The 25,855-nt window shown below is 30.2% G+C and overlaps 1 protein-coding gene across 2 annotated transcripts; it reads right to left on the bottom strand.

Annotated features, from left to right (window-relative positions):
* Positions 1-17,996: 17,996 nt before the first annotated feature.
* On the bottom strand, positions 17,997-24,977 carry LOC129311546 (nucleobase-ascorbate transporter 11). Of its 2 annotated transcripts, none has more exons than XM_054953885.1 (10): positions 23,971-24,977; positions 22,765-22,862; positions 22,492-22,662; positions 22,018-22,118; positions 21,183-21,318; positions 20,631-20,681; positions 20,358-20,546; positions 19,679-19,913; positions 18,838-19,118; positions 17,997-18,531 (listed from the first exon to the last, which is right to left on the bottom strand). In XM_054953885.1, exons 1-10 carry the CDS (start codon positions 24,602-24,604, stop codon positions 18,310-18,312), a joined length of 2,118 nt encoding a protein of 705 aa, XP_054809860.1. In that variant the 5' UTR covers positions 24,605-24,977; the 3' UTR covers positions 17,997-18,309. The 2 variants fall into 2 exon arrangements, with proteins under 2 accessions (XP_054809860.1, XP_054809859.1); XM_054953884.1 differs by having other exon boundaries at positions 20,259-20,546; positions 23,971-24,975.
* Positions 24,978-25,855: the final 878 nt, after the last annotated feature.

Here is a 25,855-nt window from a genome sequence, read left to right as displayed (position 1 = left end):
GTGATTTGAATTCTAAACTTTTAAAAGGTACATTATAAACCCTAAATAATTAAAATTGAGGCAAATTTGCTTCTACCATTAACTTTCAACAAACTTTTATAAGGGTGAAATTAATTTAAAAATTAACGATGTGGGCAAAATTGTCTCAACTTTAATTGTTTAAGATTTATAATATACCTTTTAAAAGTTTAGAATTCAAATTACCTCTGGACCTATAGTTCAGGATTCAAATTGCATATTGATCTTTTTATATTTTGAAAAATGCACTTTGACTAATAATAATTCAACAATAACATAAAAAGGTGTATTGTACATATTATATCAATTTTTAAAAAGAATTTGAAGGAGTGTGTAAGTTTTTTGATTTAAATTGATCAATGAAAGCGAAAATTTATAAAATAGGTCTAAATACTTTTATGATAAATAAAGAAATGGAAAAAAAAGTGTATGAAGAGAAATATATTTTTTCCCTAACAAAAAATGATAATGTTTTTTTCACCGATATTGTCATGAAGTTCAATCACACTGAGGAACAAATGCGTAAAAATATGAAAGTGCGTTTATAGCGAAAGATTATGTTATGCTCCTATTGCTACCACTGATAGCCTATCAAAAATTCAAAACCCCACCTAGCAAGAACAAAAATAGTCAATTCGACATTGCCTCATTTATAACCATCATAATCTCCACAAAAGATTACTTTACTCATTATTACAATTTATAGCTTTCTTTTATGTAGTTTCATCATCATTATTTACCTTTTTTATTCCTTCTTCTCATGTCCTAAGAAATTTGTAATATTATTATGAGTTAATATACAATTTAAACTCTAAACTATAGCTTTGAGGGTCAAATCCTAAACTTTTATAAAAGTACATTCTAAACCCTGAATAATTAAATTTGGGATAATTTTCTTCCTATCGTTAACTTTCAACAAACGTCCATTAAATTAAGGTTTAAAGTACAATTTTCTTTAAATGATTTTGATGAATATTTGTCAAAAGTTAACGGTAGAGATGAAATTATCCCGACTTTAATTGTTTAGAGTTCAAATTGCCCCTGGACCTATATTTCAGGGTCTAAATTGCATATTAACCCTTATTTTTTCAACTATACTCTTACTTCATTTGTAACTTTTTAAAAAATGATGCACTAAAATTTTAATTTTCATTATCCAAGTACTTATACAAGACATTTAATTAGGGTAAAATTAAAAATATATAAATTTTTTTGAGTAATTAAAGTTTCAAGTGACTTTTTTTAAAAGTCATAAATTGATTACCAATGCCCTGTATTTTAATCTGGATGAGTATTAATTTCATTGAAGGGTAAAGTTGAAGACCACACATTTATTTACAGTTTAAGAATACAGTCTCTCACTCCTTAACAATCATAAAGTACATAATATTTTTTATGAATATTAGAATATTATGTGAATGTACATTATTTTAAATTTTTTAATATCTTTTGGTTATTATAACATTTTTCAATTACTACTATCTTGTCTATTTTATTTACTTTAATTAATATATTTGGGCCTGTAGAAGGCATCTCAGTTGTATTCTATATACTAAAATAAGAAATTTTTCTATTCTCTTATTCTTTCAGTATAGTTTTTTTCCTTCTCTCCTCCTTTCAATCTCTATGGTTATAACACGTTATTAGTACAATGGCTTTATTCTTGGCATAATCAGGTGAGTGTCCTTGTAATTATTGGATTAGAGATTAATGCTCATATCAATGAACATCTGTAATAGAGATGAAGGCACGATCTATTGAATATTGAGCAAATCTCTACCATCCATGCACTTTTGTTATTTATATTATTTATTGAATTTATTTTTTATTTAATTATTTTCTTCCTTCCTCAATTAATCAAATAATTACATATTGTGCATCACATCCAGAAGTATGAGGTACAAATTAATTTTGAAATAGTGGATCGAAAAGTTATTCATATATGATAGAAAGTGAATCTTAAAGTTATTCACATAGAAAATACTAGGTGGATTTCGAAGATATCCACATACAATATAAAGTATATGCGAAAGATTACTATATAGAATATAAAGTAAATCCTAAAATTATTTACTTATTATTTACTAATTTTATTCAAATAAAATATAAAGTAGATCCTGAAGATATCTATAGAACTTAAAAGTGAATTTTGAAGTTATATACCCACGTGATATAATGTAGATCCTGAAGATATCTATATTCAATTATGCATTTATCTTATATGCATTCAATTTCTTATTTTAATTTATTGTTTATATATATAATTTGTTTAGCTATCTACATGTATAATTTTTAGAAAAATGGATTGTTAAGTTATCCATCCATAATATAAAATGAATCATGAAGTTATATATATAAAATATAAAGTGGATTATAAAGTTATTTACATAAAAAAAATAAAGTGGATCTTGAAAATATCTATAAAATTTAAAATGGACTCCGAAGACACACAGGCACTCTCTCTAACTAACTAACTAACTATTTTGTTTTATTTGGTTCTTTTAGTACTCTTGCAATAAGAATTATTAATAGCCATATTATTTTGATTATGTCCTGCAACCATATCACTTTAAATTTATACTATTTTATAAATGAACAATTCATGGTCACGATAAATTATATGACTAAAAATTATATTTAATTTTGTTATTATATGGCTAGAAGCCATATTTAATTTTGTTATCATATAATCAAAAGTCACATTCAACTTTATTATTAAATGATCAGAAGTCATTTGTAATTTTGTTAATAGATTGCCAGAAGTTATATGTGATTTTATGATTAAATGGCCAGAAGCTACGTTTGTTTTATTTGTGATTATATTACCATAAGCAATAGATGATTTTGTTATCATATAGCCAAAAGTAATCTCAATTTTTATTATGACTATTATGTAAAAGGATAATCTTATAGTTCTAGTGAATTATATAAACCTTGTGAAATTTTAATGGAAATTTTGATTATTGATTCAATTGTTTTAACTACCATAGCCGAAAGCTAATAGTTCACAAAAAAATTGTCAAGTTTAAGAGATTATTTTTATAATCCTAAAGATTATAGTCAATGGAGAGTTTGTGTTAAAAAAAATGACCTATGGCCATGTAAACATATTGTCTATCATTCATTAAACTGAAGAAAAATGTCAAAGAATGATTATACTGGTTTAAAAAAATTTATTCACAAAGTATTATAATCAAATATTCAAAAATCATCATATTTTATATTGAAGCAAGTTTTGATTTGTAAAAACTCATAAGAATGAATAAGTTATTTTTCTCCTTTTATGCATATGCATATTTCAAATTTTAAAACATATTTGATATTAAAATTGTTTTTTTCATGGTAGAGGAAGATATATTTGATAACTCCTACATATACATATATGTTGAAGATATTATATATATGATGCATTTTGATTAATGATAAAGTTTCATATGAAACTATCTATACATGTGTTAATAGTTGATATATATATATATATATATATCATATTTATGATTGAAATAAAAGAACTTGTGAGAGGTATGCAAGTCATATAAGATGTAAAGCAATGAAAATTATGAACATATGGAAGTTATTATATGTGAATAATTTTTATATATTACTTTGTTGAGTGAGTTCCTTTTAAAAATTCTCTGAGATCAACCTTGGAGGAAACTTTGATGAAAATAATATTTTCTTAAAAGGATTTTCTAGGTATAGATACATATATTTTTCAAAGATTTTATAGTTAACTTATTGACTTCTAATTAGTGGTAATGTATGATAATCTTTATATCTAATTATTGTGAAATTTAGATCTGACTAGATGAATTATGATCAATATATAAGGAATAAAATTTTTGATATCATCTTAATTCTTGAAAATATCAATATTATAATGTTGATTGATTGTAAAGGCTAAAAAGAAATAGTAAGAGTTTTAAGATATTTACAGAAAATTATGAATTTATAACTACTTGCATTTTGTTTCCTTGAGAACTTAATGCAAAAAAAGAAGAAGAAGATATAATTTTTTATCCCTGCACTTTACTTGTACTTTGTTATAAGTTCTTATACTTTTTTCAGTATTTTAAGTCTCTCCAAGATCCCTACTCTTAATTCATTTATAAACCTAAAAAATGAAAGTGTAAGGACCTAGAATATAAAAAAAATGCTAGGATCTATAGCAAAATACGAGCAAAAAACAAAAATAAAAAATTATGTTTTCCCAAAAAAAGTCTCTACATAATATAAAAGGATAAATAATCCTTCATTTCAAAATAAATAGTGTTATTATTTGTGTATATTGGGTTGTACAAAATTAATAGTGTTTTTTAAAGATTTCTCTTCTCATACCTATAAAGCAAAATTTATTAGTGATACGTTATTTACATGAGGTTCAAACAAGTTATTAAGTTCTAAAGATTTTTATCATATTTAGTGTCATGTTAAGATTGTAACAAGAAGTTTACAATAATTAATAAATATGTTTTAGTAAACTAAAAGTTTATTGTTACTTTAATTTATTATGCTAGAAATATACTACCATTATTTGGCAAGACCAATTAGCTCGTTCCAAATCAATATTGATGCAAGAATTATTGAGAAATTACAATGGCATTCATGGAAAAATTATAAGATTCTTCCTAAATAGCTAACACATTACATGTTTCAAGAATCCTCATGTGTTGCTTAAGGAAAATTATAATATTATCACTAGCAACAATTGGGATTGGATCCCAGATATTGATAAAATATATTGAGTTAAAATGGGCCCGTTTATATGTCATGTGAATTATGCAAATATTTAATGAGATTGATAGATGCATCTATAATATGGTTATGCATGTGTATCAATTCAAAATCAAGAGTTTGTGGAAGAGAAAGAACTATTATGTACACAATTTTTAATATAGCGATAAAAATAAATCACTTGAAAATGTTGGTGGTTTCATACCTCAGGCTCTCAATAATTATGAAAAGAAGAAGGGCCTACTCATTAGAATGGTTTATCAAAATTATTCATGCCTCCAATAAAATGATTAGATTAAAATTCATGACGACAATATTTTCTATTGAAATATACAAGTTTATAATTATAGCACTTAAATGCATAAGGCCAATAAAATATTGTGAATACCCCCACTATAATTTGGCTTTATGCTAAGAGCCAAAGATTGAGATCTTGTGTGAAATATACTTTCAAAAGAAAGTTGGAAATAATGCCAAAATCTTTTATAGTTTACTAGAATTTGATTAAGTTATGATGTATGGCACAATTTATAGATTCAATTTGCGTTACAAGTGTTCAGCTTGTGAACACACAATAAGGTTGGAAATAAAGTTGGATTTTTCTTCTTCTTGTTTGTCTCTAAATAAAACAAAATGATGTTTATATAAGAAACAAATGTATCTAAAAGGGTTATACTGCATGGTTTGTAATCCCAAAAAAAGAGGGAGATGATGAAAAGCTAAAAATGAAAATACATGAATGTGTTAAAGATATATTGTATAGATCCTCATATATGAATAAAAAGTTTATATAATGGTGCATTCTTGAAATAAAATAACTGTGAGATATGTAAATATAGATAGAAAGAATAAATTTTAAATTCATACTCTAACTAATAATGCTCTAAATGTATATATAAAAATGAATCACACCTGAAGCATGAAAGGCTAATCAGTTGCGATGAAAAAAAAATCTTGTAAAAAGAAAAAGGAGCGGATAAGTAAGATGATTATATTAAGAAGGCTTGCATTCTAGGAAAAACCAAGACATAATTGATTTTAAATTCCCATAAAAAGATAAAATACCTAATAATAATAAAGAGATATTTAAAAGTTATGTCAACATGAGAAATGATGGAATCAAAAAGATGGGAGTTGTTGACAACATTTTCAAGATAAAAAAAATTGAAATAAAGATCTTGATAGAATGTAAATAAAAAGTTGGTCATGTTTAGAGAATAGGATGAAACACAAGTAGAACTACATTCATTTGTTTATGATATGAAAGTTGTGAATTTATAGTTTAAACACTTGAAGTGTGATATTATACATGGGCATTTATGTAAAAAAAATATAAAATGTCACGTGCAAAGCTTGACTTTCAATATAAGAATATCTTACAAAGATTCAAAATATGCATTAATATATTGTATAGTGGGCAATATGATTTTTGATATGTTATGAGCCTGGCAATACAGAAATATGATATGCATCTACTAAATAGTAGCTTATTTATATGGCTCTCTGTACAGTGGTATTTACTTGAAAATCCCAAAATGATTTAAGATGACAAAAGCTTATAAAGATTCTTGAAAATTCTTCTCGATCATTATATTTATTCATATGATTATATACATATTGATTTGCATCATAATTAATTGATTGAGCATTATTGAATATCCTAGAGAGTTTATATAAACACTTAATTGTTGGAGAAAGATGTCCAAAATTAGGTAGTTAAATGGGAATCAAGATTATTTTTCTTCAAACGGATAATGAAATATGGTCTTGAAGCACCACATATAAATGCTTTCATATCACAATTTATAATATTGCACTAATTTGCAATAAAATTATGCACTTGATATGGTATGTTTGAGGAAATATTATGTGTGGTTGATTTACTAAACTTGTTTAGGATCAAAATTACTTGATTATGCATGTGTTATGCATGTCTAGTTTGAACTTTATATTAGTTGAATTTTGAGGGATTATTTATTTCTGAAAATACATATATATCAAGAGTGTTTTTCTACTTTTACAAGATATATCACAAGTAAAAAATGTGTTCATATCCAAAAGACATGTTTAAAGAAGTTGTTTCAAAAAATTCATACATAATCTACCAGCAAGAGCATATCAACTTGCATACAAAGGCATCAACAACAACAGTATTCAAGAAATTGACACATAAGTCAAGATACAATGACTTAAGAAGACTCAAGAACAATAAGTGATATCATCATTAGGGGAAGTAAAAGTTATGACGTACTCTTTTTTTCTTAACCAATGATTTGTCCCATTAGATTTTTCTAATAAAGTTTTTAATGAGGCATCTTTAATAAATATGATGACATTGTGTACTCTCTTTTCTTCACTAAATTTTTGTTTCATTGGGTTTTTATTAGTAAGATTTTAACGAGTATAATATCTGGACATCTAAGGGAGAGCGTTAAAAACATTAAGATATGATGTGGATATTCATTATATCAGATTCTTCAATATCTTTCGATTACTATAATATCTTTCAGTTATTATTATCTTGTATATTTTATTTACTTTAATTGATATATTTTTTCTTATAAATAGAAGGCATCTCAATTGTATTTTACACACTGAAATAAGAAAGCTATATATTATCTTATTCTCTTTGTATAGTTCTCTCCCTTCCCTCCTCTCAATTTCTATTTTTTATAACAATATTCAAATATTTTGTCCCATTTTATGGGTTAAAGTTTATTTTTAACCAACAAAAATTAAAGAATTGATACTGCCTTAAAGTTCTAGGAGACAATTGATTTAAAATAAAACAATGTTTTTCAAAACAAAAAAGAAAACAATGCATGAAGTTATAATCCATCCAGTGCTAAATACAAGTCACATTTTATAACAAGGGTTCTATAATCCTAAATAATAATCTAATCTTATTTATAGAGGAGAGAAAGAAAATTAATTTTAATTGTACTTATAGTGTATTGCACTATTTTTATAGTTATTTTTACTTTTCATCATCATTATATGTTAGGAGAAATTTTTAAAATAATTTTTTTTGTCTTTCTTAGAGGATATAGGTCAAAATTTATTAAATTTTAAAACAGAATTAATGATGTTTAATTTTTTTTTAAATTTTGATGAAATATATTGGTAGTAATTCATAAATAGAATTAGAAAAAAATATGAATCATTTCATAAGAGTTCAAGTAACATTAATTACTTTATTTCCTACCATTCTTTCTAATCTCCAATGAGAAGATAGATAATGTTTATTTTTTAAATTTATTGCATTTATTTATCACATCTAATATGGCAACTTCATTGTTTTTATTTTAAATCTATCATACTTTTGATGATTGATTTATAAATCGTACAGCGCTTAGGATTCGTTATAGTTTTTATTATCATGGGCGCATTACTTGCAAGTAACCTACTCATCATAAAAACATGAGGGAGTACTTGTTTTGAATTGAATGAAATATATTGAAAGTATGTTATTGGGGTCAAGAAAATGGATGGTTACATTTTGTATTTATAAAGGGAAAAAAATAGAATCAAATGCAAGCATATTATTGGGGTCAAGAAAATGGGCCAACATCGTCTAAACTTGTTTAAATGGAGGGATAAGGAGCGACGGAGCTACATTGTGGTAAGGATGCGCAAATACACTCTCTCATTTTTAAAAAAAATTACAAATATGATATGTAAATTTTGCAACCCTACATCCTCTATTGTTCATACTTTGTACCATTTGAACAAAAAAAAAAAAAATCCAAGCTCACAAACTTATTAAATATATAATATTTTAATGATTGAGATAAAATATGAAAAGCATATTTATACAAAAGATAATATTAACATGTTCCGTATAATTTTTTAAAATAAAAATGATGATCAATCCACTTATATTATTATAATTTTAGTTCAAGTGTAATTATTTTTTAATTTTTTAAATTATTATTTTTTAAAAACTTATTAATTTTTAAATTAAATTATATTGCACACCTTAACTGAGAATCTTGACTCCACCACTGAAGACAGGCTTGAAGGTTTAACATGTTAACACTTAATCAGGCTTAAACATGCCTACTTTAACGACTTCAAACATGAAATGGCTTGCGCTAGAGAACTGAAGGCCAGTGTGTGTGTTTAATAAAAAAAAACCAATATTTAATAAATGAGAATGGAGATAATTCGAATAGGAAGAAAATAGTGAAGTGTTGAAAACAATAAAAAAAACTCTAGCCTAAATAAATATAAAAATATTATTAACATTGAATATGATTTACTAATCATCGTGGTGATAATGTTAACATTTTGGTATTATTGTTTTGTTGATATTAAAAAAAAAACTTATTTAATTTATTTAACTTTATGTCAGAGGGAGTGGCTGGAGCAGAGGAAAGCAAAAAGGAGAAGAAGATAGGCGCCGCATGAATGGCCCATGCGGTGCTTATTAGGGTTATATGATGTTAAGTTAAAGATGTTTTTTTCTCCCTTGAAAACTTAATTTTAAAATGGTTCTTTAACGGGATGATCATGAAATTTTTACTCCCTCAAATTTATTTTAATTATTAATTTAATTTTTAAATTTAATTTTTATTAATTTAATTTTTCAAATTTGTTTTAATTATCAATTTAGTTATTATTATTTGAATAGCAGGTAAAACTATTGAAATATACTAATACTGATAATGAAATATTAATGATAGCCACGTACTAGTAGATTAATAAAAGGAGAGTATAATTTTTTGGATAAGGGAAAAAATCAATAAAAAAAACAAAATAACAAAATTGAGTTGAGAGTTAATTATGTTAGTAAAAATTGAATTGAATTGAGAGTTAATTTTTTATTATCTAACTATACATGCATGTTAAATCATCACTATACTTTATACATTACATTAATTTTAAAGTTAATTAGTATTTTAAAGCTTAATCTTATAAGAAAAAGTGTTTCAAAACTTAAAAAGACTATTGGTCTACCATGATACTTTAAGGAAAACTTTATATACTTAACTTTATATAGTTATTATGCTTGTTTAATTAAATTAAGATATATGGATCTTTTATAGACTTTTTACACTATAATAAATGATTTTTATTAATTTAGTTAATATATTAAGATCAATTTGTCATGATTTGATTGAATGTAAGTATATTAAGTATATAAGATTAAGTACATAAATCTCATCCAATTTAAGAAAACATAAAGAGTCAAATCAATAATGTAACATATTAAAGATTTAAACTTGATTAGATAAGCATAATTAAAGAGCAATTAAGTAAATTTGTATGGTGTGTGACTAGAAAGAACTAACAAGTGTATTTGATTGTGATTCCAACCTTAAATTCAAATTCAAAAATGAAGTCTGAAAAAGTAAGAAGAATAAGAGGAAGGGTTCTGTGCCACATGCTACAGCACATGTGAGCCATTTCACAAGCCTGGGTTTCTTTGTGGCGCATGGTAAAAACTTTTGCAAAAATAAACCTGCATCAGAGTTTGAAATCAAAAGGAAATGAAGGAGAAAACAAAGAGCACACCAATCCTTCTACTAGGGCTTGCTTCATTGGAGGTTTGGGAGTATATTGAAACTAGAAAATATCCAAAGTAAATGTATTAAGCTTCCTCTTCTCTTTCTCTTCTATTTTCTTGAAGAGTTTAAGAGGGGTTGCTATATGCAAAAGAAAAAAAAAACCTCCAAAATTACCAATATATATTTATATATATATATCAAACAAATTCAAGTTGATCTAATCCTAAATTATATAAATATCAACAAAGTTCATGGGGACAATGAGGATGGAGCCAATTATGATTTCCATACTAGCACAAACAGAGGCTTTTTATGAGGATTAGATCAAAGCTAACTATGAGGGCAGAGACACTATCCTTGAAAGAGAGCTTGGCACACAAGGTTGTCTAGATAAGTGTCACTAGACTTACAAAATGTGATAGCAGTGATCTCAGAACAAATTATGAGGATGCGAGCTTCTTTATGTTTTTTTGACAGTAGGTGTTGCAAGTGAGACCTACACCTTCCATGAGTTCCCTTATTTTGGTTTTGAACTTTAAGATGTGAATGAAAGGAAGGATGAAGAATGATATTTTGGAAAATTAAACAATGATATTTAGGTAAATTGAATTTTGTTCATATAATCCTCCTTAAGGATCTTGAGATTTTATTGAGATTAGATGCTTGTCTTGAGACCTACTTGTCATTCTCCCTATATAAAGATCAAACTTTTTTCACCTATCAATTGTAATCGTTCGAATCCATAAATTCAAGATAAATAATTAATCACAGCCCTTTATTGCATAAACACTCACCCATGTGCTCCGTTGAAGAAATGGGAGGAAAGGAGTCTCTTCATTTCTTTACTCTGCCTTTCTTTTCATTTCCCGATCACAACTACGATTAAAACAAATTCATTTAATGAAGTTAATTATATCAATGGTCTTAATTGAGAAGTGTAGAAAAAAAGAGAATAAGAACAATGGAGAGATCCTTCTCCCAAAAATAGGACATGTATCTACTCATTGATTTCTGAACTTTATACTTTTATTTCTCCCATGTATTCAATACTAAATTAACAACAATAAAAGTTGCGCTGTTCACATTTCCCCCATGTATCAATTAACAAGACTAACTATACTTAAATGCCGTACAGTTCATGAGGTCGAATTATGACTATAACTAAGCACATTTTTTGTCCACCGTTGTACTCGTATGAAACTAGAAAAAAAATTATAAACAATAATCTCAAAATATGGTAAATGATAGATAACTCGACATCGTGTTGATGGCCTATAAAAATGACCACTTTCAAAGTTCACATGTGGTGCTTATCGCGCTCACGGGGGCAAATTAATCTGACCCTTTCATTTTTTATTTAAAATGAATCGTACCATTCATTTCAAATAAGTTTTTAGGTATTTTTAAAATTATATTTATTAAAATAAAAATTATAAAATATTTAATATTAAATTTGAACTGTTTTTGTTGCTCATCATTCCTGGTGAGGTTTGGATCGTTGAAATTTAAAATTTTTTATTTTTATTTTATATTTATCAAAATAAAAATTTGTTAAAATTATAATAAATATGCATATCGCCAACCAAATTTAATTTACTATTAATTTTTATAAATGGACTATTCAAATTTACTTTTGACACTCTCTGTTTAACATTTAAATTTTTATAATTTTTTTATTTAGGAAAATATAATATTAAAAGTACGTAAAAATTAATTTAAAATGAACGGCTGGTATATTTTGAATCAAAATGAAAGGCTCGGATTAATTACCCCCTTAGGAACACGAGCGCTGTAGCCTGTAAGGACCGAATGGGTTCCCACCACTTTCCTCCCCAAATGCATCTACGCGGAGTTAACTGGAACCTCTGATTTTTGGAAGATAAAAAAAAAAGAAAAAGAAAAAAGTATGTATAGGTATAGGTAACAGGTCTCGTAAATAAACTTACTTATAAATCAGTTTTATAAAATTTAAAAATATAATTAAATATTTTAAAATTTAAGTATAATTTAAAATTAAGCTATGAATATAATAATATCCTTATTAAACATATATTATATTAATTAAATAATTAATTCATGATTATTTTATCAATATTTTACAATAATAATGTTAAGTTTTTCAATTTTATATGAAGTTATAATTATAAAAAAAATTAAAATTATAGTTATAAATTATTAATAAAATAATCATAAATTATATAATTGATGTAATGTATATATATTTAATAAGAGTATTATTTTTTTATTTTAAATTATGTTTAAATTTTATAAAATTTAGTTGTAGTTTTAAAATTTTATAAGATTTATTTATCAACAAAACTGTTTTATCAGATTTATGTGTAATTTAAAAAAATCTTGCCCGGCTTATTTAATTAATTGCCCAGTCGGTTACCTTTTCAGAAATAAAAAGAATCTCAATTGATCATTTCTGGTGTCAGTGCTCAGTACTCGATTAGTGTCTTATTACCTTCACTGTTTATATTTTCATGAATCAGGAACCCCCTGCTGGCATGTATTTTTCAAATAATTTTATAAAAAAAGATTGATGCACTTTTCTGATTCAAAGAATAAATACATTGTATTATATTTAACGATCCATTTTTTCTTGATCTATCACGTTATATTAGTTGAACACTTGGCACTAGATCAGATGAGAATGTATACAAAAAATGAAATTATTTTAGGAACTCTAAAATTCAAATTAAACTATTGTTTGTTTTTGAACTTAAAAATTCTTTTTCAGATTTTAAAACAGAAAATATATTTGGGCTCGCACAATAGGAGGAAACATAAATTAGGACGTAAACATTAAAACGTAGAGAGAGCTGTGATTTTCTGTAACAAATTACGATATATCTTAAATAGTGACATAAATAAAAACACATTAGTGTTTTGCCAGCAATAAAAAACATGATTTATTTCTATTTATTATTTTTAAAAAATTACATTGACGTATGCAAGCTAAGTGAAAAAGTCACAGTACATTGAATTGTTTGTAAATTATTATGATTATTGTGATTCATTCCCCACACTACTTTGTTTAATACGGAACAAAATACAAATGTGTGAGCAGATTAACGGATCTTTAAAGGTGTATGAACAGATAGATTAATATATATACTAGAGTTGAAGTTTGGCCTACATATAAAACACGCACATAGTTGACGATATTCCAGTAAGTTATACGCAATTCTAGATTCCTTTCTTCTGCATAAGCAAGCGAACCCATTTTTCATACTTTAATTTGATACTCCTTCTATTTAAAAATGTAAGACATTTTTTGAGAAGTTGGATGTTAAAAAATAAAAGATATTTTTAATCTTTTGAGATATAATCATTGCCTTTATTTTTAAAAGTGTTCCTATTAATAATGACTTTATATTAATCGTAGAGTATTTAATATGAATAAATATAAAAAGTTAAGGTAAGTTTGAAAGTAGGCAAGTGCTTTATTGAAGGTAAAATTTAATTAAAAATACCTTATATTATTGAACGGAGGGAGTATATATATTATATAAAGGATATCCATATAAAAATGCTTGTTTTTCAAAATTTTTTTGGGTAAGCTTTAATTATGTTTGTTTAATTTTTGAAAATAATTACAGTTAAAAAAATCAAATTATTGACTATTTTAATAAATTATTTTGGATAGCTTCTGGTTTCTAAAAATAATCTGATATGCTAGATAAGAATGAATGTTTTAAAAATGAGGATAGACAAAAATATAATAAAATTTTAAAATAATTAAATAATAAATTATTTTTGTAAAACAAAAATCAAAGAAGACATCATAAAATTTAAGAACAACTAATTAATAATTAGTTTTTATCATTGTAATTAAACATAAAATAATACATGCTTTTTGTAAAATCTCAATAAAATAAGTCTCTTTTTATAAAATCTTTAAACCATTTAAAAAGTAGTTATTTTTTAATCTGAAGCAAATGGCCCAATATTCTGACCGTTTCGTAACAAACGTCACAATTTTTTTTCAAATGCTTCATAAAAGCTGTCATTTTCAAATTTCAAAAGGGTATTTAATAGTAAATACATTATTTTATGTTTTACTACCATTTATTAATGCACCCATTAGCTAGTGATGATCAACTAGTAGTATTTTATTTACTAAAACAGCATCGGCAATTTAACAAAGTATTGTTATATTGATTTTATAATAATAATTTAGATTATTTGATGATTTTTTTTTTCTGTTTGAAAATTGTTTTTGTGACTTACTACAACCAAAAAAGAAAAAGAAAAAAATATATATATAAAACGCAACGGAAGGAGTACAAACATCTATCAATCTTTTGGCAAGTGCGTACGAAATGACACACCAAGTCCAAATCCAAAAAAACAAGTTGCGAGAACCTGAAACTTCCAGGAAATCAAGCTCCGGTAAAATTTACCACTTCAAATTAATTTCAACACACGGGTTAAAGACGATAAAGCCAATCTGTATGGAATGAAACGTAACATTCACCATAAACAGGAGGAGTATTTAAGAAATATCTACAATATATATAATGGCAGCTTATTTCTTCATACTCCATAAAACTTGTCCATTATCGATATTTTTTGAAAGTATAAAATCCACGACCTCTTATGAGTGAGGGATTTGTCTTATTGACGTTCAGATCAGAGGAAAGCAATTTATGGACTTACGCAGGCGAGAGGTCGCGACATGCATAGACACGTAGAGCTACGTCATTTGATAGCCCTTCGGCGCGATTGCAATTCTTGGCCTTACGCAATCAAACTGGGTCCCCTTTTTCTCCAGAAAAAAAGATATTAGTATAAATCATTATATATTGTCGACTTATATATATAATAGCAGTTCATAATTACTGTGATAGCTTTGCAGGGAATCGTGTATCCTTGGATGGGTCCCAGATGATTCTGCATGAGACGTGGCTTGTCTTTGCCTTTGCCATCCTAACTGCATCCTGTTACCGCATTCACACCTCTACATACGTCAATGCCTTTCCCTTTCAATTCCATGCTCTCATCACTTCCTTCCATTTCAATGCTTTTCTCCTCTAATTGCATTCCCTTTTTTTTTTTTCATTGTCTTTTATATAACATCATCAAATCCAGGTCATTCCGTCAACCAATTGAATCAATAAATTATTAAACAAGCGTATTGATTCATTTAATTAAATGATTTAATTTGATCATAATTCTAGTACAATTCTAATTATCAATCCTTAAATCAGTGTTTAATATAAAAATTGTGTTGGGGAAGTCATGTATGAGTTTGTTTAAATTAATATTGCTAAAAATAGAAAAGTGCATTAAATGGAACAATCCATATATCCATTGTTTTGAGATATATATGGTGCGTTCTGGTCCCTCTACATGCAGTGCTTTGTTAAATAAATTGGTCTGCCATATTGGTTAGTTGTTGTTCACCCAAAACCTCTCACTTCTTATTAGGTTGATTTACTAATTCAATTTCACACCCTAATATTTATATATTAGGTGCTGCTCTCATTTGAATGATACGAGACTTATTTATTTGACAAACAAAACTGCGGTATATGTTCGGGTTCAGTCATATACATACAAACACACACTGTGCATATATATATATATATATATATAATTCCCTAATGATGCACTCAAACCTCACAAGTGAATGCAAATTGGGTAAAACACACAAGTTTCTCACAAAATGCTTCGGTGATTCTCTGGACATAGCAAGCTGCAAGGTGGAAATGGAAATGATGAGACAAATAACTTTGCTTGTAGTAGTTAATTTATCGCCCCCCAAAAAAGCCCCCCATGTGACATCACACGTGCTCTTCCCAGACAAAAAGAATGTGCAAACTGCTCCTAACTAATTTATTCTATTATTCTATGCTCCTCCTCGCATTATTTTAAAACCCACCTCCCCACCCCCGACCCCTTTTAAGAAAAAAAAAAATAATGCTTTCATTTCAAATCCTTGCCATAAATATCTACACTCCACGTCGCCCATCTTGCTGGCACATAATCTCAACCAAATCTAGTAAAGTATCTCAATTTTCCCTCTTCTCCACGATTTGATCACATACACGCGGGCACACGCACGTCGGGAAGCGACTAGTTAAATAATAAAGGTTACGGACTTCTATTACGCGTGGCAGAATTATTGTAGGGATGGTGATGGGGAGGTGATTGAAATTGTTGGACGGTGATGATGGAGGGAGTGAGATTCGTGGGATGGGACGAAAGGCAGGAAATCATGAGTACCGGGGCTTGTGTGGAAAGCTAGCAAAGGGCTATGCCAATGAATGAGTGACTCGGTTAGTGATGCTTTTGACCATTGACCAGGAGGCACGTGCAACGCATCCTCTTTTCTTTCAAGTTGCAGCGACGATGATTTCGGCGACGCACGTGCGCTCCCTCCCCCCGACATGTTCTAGCATAATGATCCCTTCTGTGTTCTCTTCCCCATTATTATTATTTTATATTAATTCCTATATCTTCTGCTCCCTATTTTTTTTTACTCTCCTCAGTAAATCCTTAGGGTTAAATTATGTAATTATTTTTTATAATTTAAAATTTTTTCTTTTTCTGAGGAATTATTTTCTTAAAAATTAATTTTAATGGAATTTCTAAATATTTTCACATAATATTTTGTCAATAAAAATAGCAGGCTAACTGATGGTTAGTTGATATTACTGATATTAATTAAAAAATTTAGGAAAAATTATTGTTATTTTTCCCCAAATATTCTGACTTAAGTTCTAGGGGACTTGCTTGCACTTTGCAATTTAGCCTATATGCAATATAAAAAATCCTATGCTTCTAGTTTAATCCTATAACCTGTAATATAAAAGCATTTTATGATATTTAATAATATTCAGAACACGACAAAAGGAAAAAAAAATGAAATTGAGCACATTGAATGAAATAATGGTTAATTAAGTGGAAAATGAACGAGTTATGTTATAAGTACGTGTGAAGGGTCCCCACTCAGCACGTGACATTCGGAAACTATAATGTGAATCCAATGCTTTTTTACCGCCGCGAGTGAAAAAGGTCTGGTGGGTTAGGTATCCCATAGTTGAAAGTTGATTAAATTATTACCACCGTCATTAGCGTCGCTTCCGTGAAGAAATTATACCTAGTCAATTGAAAATTCCTGTTTGGTGCCCACAAATTCTCAATTGAATATCATATCCCCTTAAAAAAAAATAAAAAAGAATTCTTGGTGAGAATGTGTGCTCTTGCCTGGGTTTCTTCTGAAGCCCAAGCCCGGGCATGTGTAAGTGAAATTAGCATGCCATCTCTACCAAATTTAAAAACATCTCTACAAATTTTTTTTTTTGGGCCTGCGTTTGTTCATGGAGCTAAGCCTAAACCCAGCCCATTAGAATGTGAAATGGGGATTGGAACCTGGATAGCAAAGGAGCTTGCAGGATTGGGAATGAGTCGAATGTCCTTTAAAGAGTGAGCCCAACTTACCACAGAGCATCGCAATTTCTTAATTTCGGTGAACTTTAATCAGCAGGCTTTCATCCCGCATCGTACATAATCTGACCATGCACTAAAATATCATGTGTAAATGAAAAAAAAATATTTAAATAGCTTATAGTTTATCACGTTATAATACAAGCTTACTTATCAGATATTTGTGCAAGTCTTTCCATCTAACGGGATACGACATGTTTAACGTCATGTCCGCGAGTTATTGAATGGTTGAGAATCGATAACTGCAACGATGTACTAATTGTTATGGATTAAAAATGTACAAGAACAATGGTTTTATAAATAATTTCCTTTTGAAATGACAAGTTGAGTTATGCGAAAGCAGCTTTTGTAATTTTACAGGCTATATTACTAATTAATGCAGGTGTACTCAGTACCTATGAATCATCTTCCCTTTCTTCATCAGGTGCCATATCTTCTAAAGCTCCTATCTCTGGCTTCTTCTACATGCTCTCCTTCCAAACAGGAACAACGTGGTCGATCAAAGAGAAGAAAATTTAATAGACAGATCCAAGGGATATTTTCCGAAGGAATGTTATCAAAGAAAAACAATGCAGAGAGAACCAAGGATTCAAACTCCCAAACATTTTGCGCGGCAACAGCACCAGCCAACTTTTCTTGGAAGCGAATATTCAGATGGAGAGGATGGATCGGCAGATAAGTCTTCAGCTCGGGACCATACATAGACACCTCGTTCTTGTCGACTTCCGGGGACAGTGTTGTCCAGTATGAATGCCACCAAGAGAGTAACCACCATGTTCATAGACAAGAGAGCATTGACTGCAAAATCCACCTGAGACATTTTGGACCCCAGACATATGTCAAGCTCATCTTTATCACAAGAAAAAAACAGGCCATAGTTTTATGTGCAAGAAAATTTAGGGAATTTGTACATCAGTTTTGGGGGCCATAGATATTTGATATTGGCTTTAATCAGGAGGACACCAGCACAGATACCAGAGATATTTCCACCAATATTTGAAGCATGATTTGAATCCGACATGTTCACATGTTCTAGTCATTATCAAATAGGCTTACAAACTTTCTTTCGATCAAGTCTACCTAACTAAGAATCTCTCTGAACAAAAAGGTGACTTGCCTGTTTAAGGTCAGTGTTGAATGGACCACTTGATGCTGCAGAGTAAGGAATCAGATAACTTGGCAGTATTAGAGCGTTAGCAGGCTGGTATTGTTGAAAGTAAGCAGGAACAGATAGGCCAAGGAACAATGAAACCCCAACTATTGTTATGTTCCTGAAGCTACTTGATTGACCATACTGTAAAGTGGAGAGGCCCAATGCTGCAGTAAGGGCCCACATGAAGCACAGTACAGAGGCAGCCAAGGCCAGTGGAATGGAAGCAAGAAGAGCACCCACTTTTCCTACAAAGTACATGAAAGGAACATATAACACTTCATATTTACAAATCGGAAAACTTCAACTGTATATGAAAAATATCTACACTTCAAACAAGGCGTCAGGTGAAGTTAGCTATTGTAATGCTCGAAACAATCTTGAACAACATTAGAAGATCAGTTACTGATTGAGATCATAATATAACAATCATTGAGCCTTCACAACTTAGAATTTTAGAGATGAAATAGTCAACTATAAGGTATCAGTGCGCATGATCAAGGGGTCTGGAATTTTATCAATTTGAACCTTGCTGATCCCCCTTCCCCTTCATTTATTTTGATAATGAAGGGGCCATGTTTTGTGTGAAGAGGCAAGTTAAAGATAATTCAAGAGCTTACAATCAATATTTAAGGTTAAAATGGTCTTTTGAAGTTATAGACTAAAAATCCAGTTTAAATTCATGAAAGTTCCCAGAGATCCATCTTAATCAGTATGCAGCACGGAAGAGTAATGAAACCTATTAATATAGAGTTGATTAAGAATTTCAATATCAATTTAGGTCAGTCACCAAACTTTGAGGCCTTACCTAAAAATGAGAATAGGATCAATAAAGCTGCTCCAAGCTCCAGAACCTTCCGATTTGCCACCTTTGTTATATCAATTGTGTGCATGTTTTCTGTCAAAGTTGTTGACCCTGTACCTGAACCCCAAATGCCAGCCAATATGCTGCAGAAACCCTCCACTGCAATTCCTCGGCTCACAACTCCTGGAGTTGGAGCCCTGGAATTAACTCTCAAAGATGCAGTATGATAGGTTCCAACCTGGAATATGAACTCACCAATTCATTTCCAGTTCACATTTTGTCCTCGTTTCTTCATGTAGACATATTATTCAAATTTTAAAAAAGAAAGGGTTTTTGTAGCCTTGATTATGATAACTTCTTACAATATGCCCTTACACGCATTTCGAGAAAGTCTGTTATATTAAGAGGGTGATTGAATTTGCTCAATCCCATCATATAAATGAGAAAGTTCTCTCTAGAGATAAAGAAGAAAACAAGTTGAACATTTATAAAGGTGTAGCTACCTCATAATGATTTTTTTTTTTTAATTCCAAAGCAGATTATAAGTTGCACTTGGAAGGAATGATTTAATTAAAATACTTACTGAATCCACAGAGGCAACCAGTGACACTATGATCATGATTATGGAAGTCCTAAAATGGAAAATAGGGATACCCCACTGTAAAGGGTAAGGGAATCTGACCCATGCGGCAGTTGACAAGGCATTGGAAACATCAGTCCTGCAGTACTTCATTGTATAAGCATGCCTTCTACATGCATCACTCAGAATGTTAGAACTTGGTATATTAGGACTACATCCTTTGTAATTATATGCGCCCCCAGCTGTTAAAAATGATGCATATATCCAAATTATTGCAACACTAAGAGGAACCTGCAAATATTCAACGCATGTAAACATAACCCTGCAGGTCAACTAAATAATTTTCAAAAATATATTGTAATTTAGGATACTTACAGCATAAATTCGAAATAGGTGACGACCGAAGATAGATATTCCTCGAAGATACTACAAAGTAAAAAAAAAAAAAAAAAACACACACACACACACACACACAAAATAATAAGAGTTTCTGAATACTACTGAAGCAAATTCATAATAAATTAAAAACGGCCAGTTTACAAAAGACAATCTCTAACTAGTGGTGATCCATGGGCCGAGACAGGTTCTGTTCAGCTCAATTATAGTCTAATACCAGGTCAGGTTGGCTGGGCCATCTTTTTAAAAAAATTTTGATTAAAATTATAAAATGACTTCCAAAGTTTTCGTGTCTCGTAAGAATTACAATCTGCCCTGGAAAAAAAATCTTCATATAATCTTTATAAAAATAATTTAGAAAAATAACAGCAATGGATTGAATTGTGTCAAATTGGACAACATGACCAGCTGGCTGAGCATGCCTCTTTTCTTGGCCCAGTCCAACCTGGCCTGTCTGACCAACACTGTTCCACCAAGTTGAACGATCACCCTTACTGATGGGTCTGCCTAAAATGCTTGGGAAGGACTCACCAGAGTGAAGATTAGAACCAATGCTATCAGCGGAATGCTGATTTCCATGCAAGTACCAGCTTGAGGAAAGCCGTAGCTGAAGAATGCTAAACCTACAGCAGCAACAGTTGGGGCAACAACAATGGGGTTGATTATCCTACAAAAAATTGTTGTGAAATTTCAAGAAATTAGCACATTAGATTTCTTGAGCCACTTGGAAATTTATTTCAACAAAGGAATAAAAGTTCGATATATATATTATGGACTTCATCAAAATGTGTTCCTCATGGAATATGAGCTTTGCCCATTTTCTTTTCCTAATTTATTCAATTTTTCTTTTGGATGTGCAAACCATGTTTCTTGACTTTCAGAGTCATGTAAGAGACAACGAACACAGGAAGGGTAAATTGTATGACTAGGTAGCTTATTTCAAACTTAAAAAGCAGCTTCAGCACTGCCTTGCATTATGTTATTTTAGTGCCTTTTCTCATCCTGGACGCAGTAAATCTACTGGACAACATATATTTCGGTATGCTCTTCTGTTGTTGCTCATTTTTATTTGTGAATGATTTGACGCAAAGATTGGACATAGAAAAAGTGATAAATATTTACATGATTTAACAAAATTGATGCAGTGTAAATTTGGTAAAGCCAAAGCACATGCAACTTCTATTATCTGAATTTCAGTTCACTACGCCCTGGTAAATTTGAAGGAAAAAAGAAACGAAGATACCAAACTAGAGAAGCTTAGTGACTTAAACATGGAAGCCGACATATACTTCTTTCCCACGAGAGATTTATTGAGCTCTAATGAACACAGCAAAAATATCACTTAAAATTTGCAAAGCATCCTTACCTGAGCAAAAGAGACATTAAACCACTAAATCCCAGGATGCATTGGAATATTGAACCAACAATTATAGCTCCTTGGAGTTCCCTCATTATATGCCTAAATTTCTGTTGTTAGATCAAGCATTCATTAAAATGGAAAGAGTGAATAACTCAAAACCAGAAGGGGCGAAAAAGCAAGGGTTAAATGAGATTCGAAGACAATTTCTTGTATTCTGTTATCAAAAAACCAACAAAGCAGAACTCTATTGCAAAGAATCCACAAAAGATGCATAGATACAGATAGAATAAAGAAGGGCAATTTATTTGGTTGCTCCGAAGATATATAAGTTTGAGTATTGACCCCACCTAGTGGGATAAAGTTGGTTGTTTTTGTACTAAGATATCTAAGTTTGGGCATCAAGTATATACAAAGGAAATCTTTGAGTTCTAACAATTGCCTCTGAAGTAAGAATTAGCATTTTGCAGCCACAGAACTTACATGTTCAGTGAGATTTCGATATTCTTGAGCATTTATGATCACTAATGCTGGTGCCAGATATACAAATGAACTCCCTTGCACTAAAGGCAGTCGAGTACCAAAGTAGGAATGCAGTATTGTTGTGATGCCAGAAAGAAACAACATGGTAGAAATTACAGTAGCAGTATCCTTCTGTCACCATTGAGTTAAAAGAGAATGCATAAGAACACAGAGAACCATCAAGTTCCTTAGAGAACACTAAACATCAAACATTTTATAACACTGAATGCTTACATCTGTTCCCCCCATAGCTGGCACCATGATTAGTGGGAGAAATATAAGTGACCCTGCCAATGACAAATAGTGCTGCAAGCCGTAATAGATAAGGAGAACTACAAACAAAGATGCAAAATGTTAGTGAACAAGAGGGACTATATTTTAGCAAGTGAAAACAGCAGGACTCAGCTGATTAGTTTTGATAACTGTGAGACAATAATTAAAATAAACAAATATTTGTTCAAAAAAGGTTGCCTTCACAAGGCCCGTCTTTAAACAATATGAATGACCAGATATGTGTTTTCTTTCTTTTTGCCTTTTTTTTTCTTTCACCCTGAATTTTTTTTAGCCAAGCTGAAGGATTCTGAACAGTTGTCATTTGACACTACTTGAATGGGATATAGTGTAATGAGAACGCATGAAATTTAGCTTTTAAAAGGAAAAAAATTCTAAAGTGCAGACATTTCTCTGTATTCCTCCAATTAATTTTGGTACATCTTGAATTCAAAACGGTCCAAAGGAGTTCATCTTGTTACGAATGGAATTAAAAAGTCTATTTCACAAAAAGGATCATGCTGAAAAGGGCAGACACTTTCTTAAGTCTTTTGTTAAGGGTAAACAGTTTGCTTTATACTGTTAAGACTTTCTCTTCGGTAACATTTAAAGGAGCTAAGCGGAAAAGTTGAGTTACTATCTAGGGCTTGATTCATTTGGTGGCATTCACGATGTCATCCATGTGCACTCTTAAAGTAGATGCTATACATCATTCAATCACAATTCATTATCATATAAGTGAAACATGATTAACAGAGATATAATGGCTCATTATTCTAGTCATATAAGCATAGACACAAATATAAGGATCAAACTTTAGCATATAAATGAACAGACAGGATATGCATTTCAACATCCCAACAAAGGGGAAACAGCTATCCAAGTGTACAAAGATCGAGCAGGTTGCTGAAGATGTAGACTCATGCAGTTAAAAATTACAATAAAAATTGAAAGAAAAATGATAAGATAACAAGATCTTACATAGAACCTACATACTAGACCATACATAAGACATTAACTTCTACATATCCATTCAACTTTAATCAACTTCGGATAGAACTAATCCAAAATTAACATTCAACTTAATTGGTAATAACGGATAAGAACCAAGTGAAGTGAGACGGCATTCAATATTCGAAATGGATAATAACGGATGAGTTTTTAACAAACCAAAGCCCGGATTTTCTCTTAGCCCGCATTTCAAGCCCGCTGGTCGCTGCCGGCCTCCTCCTTCACCAGGTCCCTCCCCCTCCGGATACATGTTGACTTTAACATCTCCTTCAGCCATATCTTCCTCCTCCTTCTTCACCTCCGGTACTGGAGCAACAGTAGACGTTCCATGACCATTGCTCTCTCCATCCATAGGTCCATTCGCATTACCATTCCCTCTAAAAGCATATTTCTTCTGGTTTTCAATTCCCAAATTGAGAGCTCTCTCATTATCCTTTCTTGTTGTCGCTTCACGCGTAGACCCATTTTCTGGTTGGATCTCATTCCCACGATCTCGCCTCGTCCTTCCCAGAATTGGATCTATCTCTATCTTCGGAGAAGACCCTCCGTTTTTCTGCTCATGATTCCTCCCCAAATTCAACCCAACACCACCGAACTTTTCACTGACACTAGTACCTGCTTCCCCCGAGTAATCGGAGACAAATCCGGTCCTCTTCGCCCAAGAACGCAGCTCTTTCGGATTGTGGTCTTTTTTTGGCACAAAGGGCTCCACTCTCGCAGGAACAGGGTTATGTCCCTTGCCATTCCTTAGAGTCACGCGCTCGTCAAACTCTGAGCTCGATCCAGTTTCCATTCCTTACAATACAGTGGAAAGAAGAAAGATGAAATCGTACAAAAAGTAGGGAGCCAGAGGATTCACATTACAGTAAGTGCAGAACAAGAGAGAAGAAGCTGAGCTAAGCTACGCTGAAGTGGCAAATAATGCGAGGACAGGAAATTGAATAAAAGGTTTCGAGCATTGATTAACAGTGAGCGTAAGGAGGAAGAGTGGCACGGAAGTTTCACTTCCACTCGCGAGTTGCTATCAACTGGAGCTTTCAAGAGGTGACTGCAAAATTACCGTAACATCCCTCTCGGCCGTTGGTGAGGCTGTGCCAATCCCTGTTTCAGTTCAGTATTGTCATTTTTTTAGGAATCAAGCAACTCATTTTCGACTTATTGGATTTGATTTGTCTCGTTTTTCTTTTCCATTGCTTTATAGTGGGAAACCACCACTTTGCTTCTCTTTTCTTCACTATCAAGTTTCATCTTTTCCACGAAGAAGATTTCAAAATGACCCGAGCTGGGAGTTGCAGTGAAATTATGGAGATGCTTTGATGACGAAGAATTTGACATACATTGCGGGCTATTTCGGCTTTTTTTTAATTTCATAAAACATTTATAATGCAGGAACCTCTAACAAAAAAAATTCAGAATTCAGATCCTTCGAATTTATGTTAATTTTAGAAAAAATAATTATTAAATTTCGAAGGCGCGTTTGAACGGTAATTCTCCTCTTAAAGTCTTAATATTGTATTTATAGAGAGTGGGGGAGAGAGAGAGAGTGAGTGTGTATTTATTTCCTTTTTCTCCTCCTTTTTGGACAAAAAAGCGTGCCAGGGAGGCCATTTCTGAAAACTACATTAATAAAATCTTAAGAAAACTATAGTTGCTGTGTGGGAAAAATATTGGACTCGGTGAAAATATTTATTGGATTAATGACTGATCCATACACTACATGGAGTCTTTTCTATTTTTGACTGACCACTAAAAAATAATCACACTAGTGATAATAGAATAGTATGATATGATTTGTTATAAATTTTATATTAAACATAAAAATATTTAAATGTTCTATGTTTAATATAAATAACTCCACCGAATATGCTAAAAAGTTTTAAAAAAAAATTTAAGAAAACTATTCCATATATGCTCTTGCTTTTTAGATGCTTCTTTCTCATATTCTCTATGTTCAAAAATATAAAACATTTTTTAAAGAGTTTGATGTTTAAAAATGTGAGACATTTTTAGTTTTTAGAAGTGTAATCATTATTTTTTTTTAAAG

The sequence above is a fragment of the Prosopis cineraria genome, unplaced genomic scaffold (genome assembly GCF_029017545.1).
Source record: "Prosopis cineraria cultivar Desert tree isolate PC_DT_omini unplaced genomic scaffold, ASM2901754v1 PC5, whole genome shotgun sequence".
Lineage (NCBI taxonomy): Eukaryota > Viridiplantae > Streptophyta > Magnoliopsida > Fabales > Fabaceae > Prosopis > Prosopis cineraria.
The sequence above is the reverse complement of the archived record's forward strand: the minus strand, read 5'-3'. Positions and strand labels throughout refer to the sequence as shown.